General features: G+C 46.1%; 1 protein-coding gene across 1 annotated transcript in view; it reads right to left on the bottom strand.

Annotated features, from left to right (window-relative positions):
- The window catches only part of GDA (guanine deaminase), a 28,532-nt gene extending 21,132 nt beyond the window's left edge, over positions 1–7,400 (bottom strand). Inside the window, exon 1 of the mRNA XM_033010405.2 lies at positions 7,175–7,400. Coding sequence (XP_032866296.2) covers positions 7,175–7,297 — 123 coding nt within the window. The 5' untranslated portion in view covers positions 7,298–7,400. The remainder of the gene's footprint in view (positions 1–7,174) is intronic.
- Between the last annotated feature and the right edge of the window lie 246 nt (positions 7,401–7,646).

The following is a 7,646-nucleotide window of genomic DNA, read 5'->3' on the forward strand; positions in this document are numbered from 1 at the left end:
TCTGGTCTGGCAATAATAGACAAGACAAGTCTCCATGAAACAAAGAGTAAGGAGTCTGTGAATTGCAATGCCTGCCACAGGCTCCAGGTGGGATCCAGGCTTCCACAACACTTGACAGTGTAGAGGACCCTGCCACCTGCCCCAGCGAAAGACTGTCTATCCTGGGCTTTCAGGCATCACAGAATCATAGAATACCAGGTTGGAAGGGACTTCAGGGATCATCTGGTCCAACTTTTCTAGGCAAAAGCATGGTCTAGATAAGATGGCCCAGCACCCTGTCCAGCTGAATCTTAAAAGTGTCCAATGTTGGGGAATCCACCACTTTCCTGGGGAGATTATTCCAGTGTCTGATTGTTCTCATTGTGAAAAAATTTCCTCATGTCCAATCAGAGTCTCCACAGGAGTAACTTGCACCCATTGTCCTTCATCTTTTCTATGTGACTCCTTGTAAAGAGGGAGTCTCCATCTTCTTTGTAACCACCATTTAAATACTGGAATATGGTGATAAGGTCTCCCCTAAGCCTTCTCTTCTCAAGGCCAAACAAACCCAGTTCTCTCAGCCTTTCCTCACATGTCAGCCTTCCCGGTTCCTTGAGCACCTTTGTGCCCCTCCTCTGGACCCTCTCCAGACTGTCCATACTTTTTCGTATAGAGAGGACCAGAACTGAACACCGTATTCCAGGTGTGGCCTGACAAGCACTGAGTAGGGTGGGATAATGACTTCTTTACCTCTGCTGGTGATGCAGCCCAGCATCCTGTTGGCTTACTTTGCTGCAACAGCACACTGTTCACTCATATTGAGCTTGTTATTCCACCAGGAGCCCCCAAGTCCCTTTTCACAAAGCTCCTCCACAGCTGGTTAGATTCTGGCCTGTGCTGCACTCCTGGATTCTGTTTTTCCAGGTGTAAGACCTTACATTTGTCTTTGTTAAACTTCATAAGGATCTTGTTAGCCCACTCTTCCAGCTTATCCAGGTCTTCCTGCATGGCAGTTCTCCCTTCTGAAGGGTCCACTTCCCTGGTCAGTTTGGTATCGTGTGGTAGGATTTCTTGAGTATCAGGGACATGCACTGATTCTACAGGGTTTGGACAATCCAGGCTGGGCCTCAGAGCAGAACACTGCTACGTGATAATCTTGTCCTTGAGGTCACCCTGAAGGGCTAAAATGAGGAAGTCAAGCTAGTGCTTCCTCCCGGACGCATACCCGGATACACTAAACGCAAAGTAGGTGTAGTTTATACATGTGTGCTAATGACACAGACCTATCAGACAGCACTTTCGGGTGTGTGATAAGCTGCTTTTAACCAATAGATTGTAAGCACAGAGCGCGTGACAGTCTGGCACTGTATATCTTGGGCGCTATTCGGGCAAATAAAGGAGAATGACTTTCATCGCATTGGTGTCCTGTTGTTACTCAGGTCTTGCCTCCGTACGGGACCCTATCAGCAGCAAACTTCATCAGGGTATACCTGATCCCATCATCCCGATCACTTATGAAGATATTAAATGGTGTTGGGCCCAGTATCGATCTCTGGGGGACCCCACTCATGACAGGTTGCCAGTTTGAAAAGGAGCTATTTCCCACCAGTCTCTGGGTGTGGCCTGTCAGCCAGCTCCCCACCTACCACACAGACCACTTGTCTAGACTGTAACACATCCGTGTCTCTAGGAGGAGGCTGCGGGAAACCATATGGAAAGCCTCGGAGAAATCCAGATAGACAGTGTCCACTGCTTGTCCCACATCAACCTAGCAGGTTACTTTGTCATAGAAAGAGATTATGTTTGTCAAGAATGATTTGCCTTTGGTGAATCCATGCTGGCTTTTCCCAATCACGTGCTTCATTTGACTTGTGAAAGCCCCCAGGAGGATTTGTTCCGTAGCTTTCCCAGGGACTGATGGGCCAGTAATCTTCTGGATCCTCCTTTAAGCCCTTCTTGTAGATGGGGGATGACATTAGGCTTCTTCCAGTCTTCTGGAACATTCCCTGAACCCCACAACTTCTCAAAGATTATGGAGAGCAGCCTTGCAATGATATTAGTCATCTCTCTTAACACCCTCAGATGGATATTGTCAGGGCCCATCAATTTGTAGGGGTCAAGCTCCTGTAGTAATTCACATACCAACTCTTCCTTCACTGACAGTGGGTCTGTGCTCGCATCAACCTGGATTTTTGCTCCCAAGGCCTGGGGCCCAACAGTGCTGGTAAAGATAGAGGTGAAGAAAGTGTGGAGAACCTCTGCCATTTCAGCATTGTTGGTGACTAATTCACCTCTCCTGTTTAACAGTGGGCCAGTATTTTCTTTCTGTTTCTGCTTGTTGTTTACATACCTGAAGAACCCCTTCTTGTAGTTTTTGACATCTCTGGCCAATTTCAATTCAAGCTGAGCATTTGCTTTTCTAACTGCATCTCTGCACACCCTGGCAATGCCCTTGTAGTTCTCAATGAGTATGTCTGCTTTTCCATCTCTGCTACATTTCTGGTTTTGAGCAGACTCAGAAGCTTACAGTTAAGCCAAGGGGGTCTCTTGCTCTGCCTCCTTCCCTTACTTTTAAAGGGAATGAACTGTTTTGTGCTTCCAGGAGAGCATTCTTGGAAAACTCCCAGCACTTGCCAGCCCCTTTATCCTCCAAGGAAGCTTCCCATGGAACCCCTCCCAGCTGAGCTCTGAGTGAGCTGAAGTTTGCTCTTCTAAAATCTAAACCCCTTCTCTTAGTACTAACCTTCAGCGTAACCAGCAGGATCCCAAACTCCACAATAGTGTGAGCACTGCAGCCAAAGCTATCGCTGAGATATTATAATGGAGGTTTTTTTGGTTTGGGAGTAGCAAGTCCAGCAGCGCCTCATTCCTGGTTGGCACATCTAATATTTGTATGAGGAATTCTTGTATAACCACAGTTTCTGCTAGAAAACAACTCATGGTCTTCTAACTCCCTTGGTATAAGAGCTCATTCCTTTAAGTTCAAGGGAGTACTCTTACTGCTATCATCATCCTTCTGCTCCTGTGAAGATTCCTACACTGGGGCCTGTATCACCCTCATGACAGCAGTTTCTAAGGCAGCAGTTAAGAAAACATGTAAGGGCAAGATCAAATAGTTGTAAAAATGCAACAGGAAAGAACTTAGGAGGAAGATCAAGAGGACCAAAAGAGTGCTGTTCAGCAGTTATTCACACTCACATTTTTTTATGTGTATGACATTAACTTTTGCATTTTCCATATTTTCTATAGAGAAAAAGAAGCAAAAACTGCTAAACTGAAGACAAGAAGTTTTTGTCTGCCTAGTATTTTAAATGCACATATGGCTCATATGATTTACATTGTCTAAAGAGAAGATGTTTTAAATTTTTCATGGAAAAAAAAAGTATTAAAATCATACCATATAAGTAAATATCTTGCTAGCAAAAATTTCAAGAATATTGTAGCCCATTAATACTTCACATGAAGAAGCATCTCTAGACTTATAAAGAGGAATGTAGCCAGCTTAATTAGCTATATATCTGCAGAGATCTTAGAATACAGACCTACTGAAATTTCTGATGAGCAATAAAGAAAATATGACTCAAATGTTGAAGTTAAAATGGATGTAGAATGAGTAATGTTAGAGCTGCTGTAAAAAAAAAAAAAAAAAAAAAAGAAAGAAAAGAAAAGAAAGGAGAGAGAGAAAAACATGAAACACCAGATGGCAAATTCTGGAAACTGGCGTTGCCATGGAAAAGGAGTGGCTATTATATACTCTTAGGGTGCAGATAAATAAAACACTTAAATCATGGAAGAATTAAAATAATATGTTTCAAGGGAGCTGGACACATGAAATCAACCCTAAACCTGACATCTGGTCCATTATTGTTGATTGGCTATGGATGATTCAGCAAGACATCTATACTCTTTTCAAACAAATTTCCCAACAGAACTCCTTGGTCATCCAATAGATGTTTTCCATTGCTTTAGGATGCATTTGCTCTGGCCAGCTTTCTAACACTGAATGCTTTAAGGTCTTAGAGGTGCCATGCTTGGACATTTGATTGAATATTTGCTTGTATGTTCAAGGTAACCAACCTGGTACACTGGTGCTTTAAATCAGTTCTGGACCTTAACACTGTAAAAGTAAGAAAGAACTCTATGGCAGAGTCACTACAGAGTGAAAAGATGTGGACATGCAAGGCTAAGGCCTTCAGCTTGTAAAGAAGGAAGTCAAGAACAATAAACAGGGCTTTGGGAATGGTGTCTCTCACACAAAGCAAGACCAGCAGCTACTAACACCAGTGCCCAAGCACTACAATCAGTTCTGATGTGTCACTCATGCAATAGGGCTAAATGACCCAAGTATGAGGGGCTGAGATCTCCCTTCCCCTCATGCCTAGCTCAGGCCTTTTTTATTCCAAGAGATGCCCACAGCTCCTCCATCAACACATAGCTGGTCCACTAAACTATGCATCAGCCCTGATGAGGTAAACCCTGACTGCTTCCCAACACCACAGTGCAAGTAACTTTGCTACCAAAAGAACTGAAAGTAAACAATACTGGCTGAAGGAACACAGACTTTTTTGATCCAGCAGTGCCTGTGTTCGTCTCTGGCTGTGACATTCATAGATTAACATGAGTAAGGGTCCATCCTTCTTTCCCCTCCTATGTACTTCTCTTCCCTCCCTGTTCCCACAATGATTAGCTGACTTTTGCAATTAGAGCCATGATGCCTATTGCTTGCCTCGCTCCCAAAACTGGAATGTGAGGCTAGATGAGACATGAGCACTTCTTAGACCCAACTCCTGACCAAACAGCCCAACCTGCTGAGAAAACCTAAGCAGCAAACTCCAGATGGATGTTGGTGCCTTGTTACCTTCCTCCTTGTCCAGCTAACACGTGTCACTTGCTATCTCAGCTGGCTGAAGTCAAACACGTTTGGCAGCACTTAACAACATTAACTCATATTCCACAACTCTTGCTCTTTTCATGCCTTCAACTGGAGCTTTTAGCTTCTATTTACTTAATATTCTACACAGCTGAGCTAGTTACACCAACAATACAATCATAAGTCACATTTTGCACCTGTCTCCATTTTCTTTACCCTGAGGAACACCACTCTTCCTATTTGCCATTCCTCAAGAGCGGCACCATACTGCTCTGCAAATTGCTCAGTTAAACACAGCCCTTCTTTTGCTAACTGAATCACAACTTGGGTCTTCATACCTGACAGCAGTGTTTTCCTTGCTAACACTCCCTTTTCATCAATAGGCAAAGCAGAGAGAGCTGACATTCATCTGTGGCCTTTATCAGCCAAGTATCCCCACATGCAGAGGGGTCTGGAGAGTGTTCCTGTGGCGCTGGTTGTATGCTCCTGTCCCTTGGAGGACAGGCAGGGACTTACACTGGAGAACAGGATATGGCTGTTCAAAAATGCTGATCTGTTCACCCTGTCAGAGACTGTGCAAGATTTTTCCATGATGGAGTCAGCAACATGAGGCAAAAGAATGATACCTATTTAGTTAAACTTATCTGGGAGTAATAATGAAACAGTTTTGGTGTGAATTTGGACAATAAAAGTAAGCAGTTTTCTAGCCACTGTGTCCTTCTTGAAAAGCCAACTATTCTGTTGTTCCAGTGAAAATTCTGAATGAGGTTAAATTACGAGTAACAGGGTAAAGAGTACCAAAACTCACTGTATCAGACCCTGGAATAGTAAAATGCCAAGAATTTGCATTAAAATGAGAAGCAAATGGAAGTCTTTGTTACTGTACTCTGGTGGGAATTTTATTTTGGGACAACAGTGTTTTACTGGAAAATATATTTTTTTAAAAACAACTGCATGGGAATGTGCCAATTTATGCAAGGAGAACAATATTCAGTGAAACCTTGTTCACTAGGAGAAGGGAAGAGAGTGACTGAGAGCACAAATCCCTAGATACAGCTTACTAAGGTACCTGTTTTTCAAGAAAATCACTTACAGGTCTTGATTTCCTAAGGATGCTGAGTAGGGACCCTTTTCTGGAAACTGTCATTAAACAGAACAGGATGGGGTATGAGTTTCTGCCTCCTGCACTGCAGTTACACAAACCAAGTTCTTTTTTCACTCAGCCCTGTTGTTTTTAGTTGACACCAGCCAATACACAGTTATGTAAGTTTTTACTCCCCTCCTGTACATCAAAACACATCTCACAGAATTTGCTATGCCTTGTACCAGACACCTCAAGAGCTTTAAAAAGGTTGTCTTGAAACAGGCCCTTGCAGTCCTGTATGAACAGAGAAAATAAACACTGTAAGGGCTCAAAGTGTGCTTTGCACAGATTTCAAATGCTACTGAAGCGTGACACAGGAAAGACTGTTATTTTGCCTCAAAAAAATAAAATTACCTTTTTTTATTCCATACAGAGTACCTATATATGTTACTGAGCCTTTAAGAAATTACCAGTCTACCTACACAATGTGCACCGTGAAACTGAGTTTCACTCATGATACTGTCAAGGGAATGATACAACTTCCCTGCCAGAATCAATGCTGAATTATCAGTAAGTGCAACGCTTCTTTTAAACTTGGCTTGTACCACTAGCATGCCCAACGTCATCATCTTCCTAACCCTTTATGGGTATATGCCATTTTTTTTCCTTGTGACAAGAAAAAAAAAAAAAAAAACAAAAAACAACAAAACTCACTCAGAATGCAGTGCATGAATAGAGGGGGTGCTCTGCAATTACTCAGAAACATTATTTTGACACTTAGAGAATGAAAACCCCGCTTGTGAAACTGAAAAAAAAACTGAGAGAATCCGAAAGAATGCCTGGTCCGGGCGCGCTGCAGTTTTGGAAACGTTTAGCAGATGTCCAAACGGGCTTTAGGCTACCTGCAGACTCGTGCCAAAGAGATAACGCGCCACCCCAGTTACCTCCCGCTCCGGCAACCACGAGATCCCCTCTCCGCGGCTCTTTCGCCGACAGGCACCGAACACTTCGGCTGCGAAAATTTTCTACTTCCTACCTACGGACCGGCGGAGACGGCCCTGCCCCCCCCCCCACCCCCGGACCGGGACGCGGGACCGAAAAGGGTCCTTTTCACCCCGAAGCAGGGGGGGCGCCGGGTGGGGGTGCAGCGGGACACCCGGAGTCCACCGCCCCGACGGAGCGGCGCGGCTGGGAGCGGCATCTCCCCCCGCAACACCCGTCCCCTCGCTGCCCACGCTCACCGTCCCGCTCTCGTCCACCCCCAGAAGGTGCCCGTGGAGGACCTCCATGGGCGCGGAGGGGCTGGAGTGCACGAAGGTGCCCCTGAAGACGTGGGCGAGCGGCGGGCGCTGCGGGGAGCCCATGGCGGCGGCCGGCGGGGCTGGCTGCGCCGAGGCGGCGGCGGCGGCCGGGAGCTGCCAGCCAGCGGGCGGCCGCCCCTCGCTCCCTCCCGCTGCCGCCGGCGGCTTCCTGGAGCTGTCACCATTTCCCCACCCCCCTGGCGACTTTTATTCTTCGGGGAGTGGTTTCGGCGGAGGGAGGGCGGGAAGACGGACCGCCTCTTTCCCGCCCCCCCCCCCCCCCCTCCGGCCGCGCCGACGGCTCCGGGAGGGAGGCGGGAGGTGCCCGCGGGTGGCCAGGGTGTAGGCGAAGTGACATCCCGCCCCCAAAAACATCCCCATCCTCCGCCTGAACACCTCCACCCCCACCTCC

This window comes from Tyto alba, unplaced genomic scaffold (genome assembly GCF_018691265.1).
Source record: "Tyto alba isolate M040663 unplaced genomic scaffold, T.alba_DEE_v4.0 Super-Scaffold_13, whole genome shotgun sequence".
NCBI classification, from domain to species: Eukaryota; Metazoa; Chordata; class Aves; order Strigiformes; family Tytonidae; genus Tyto; species Tyto alba.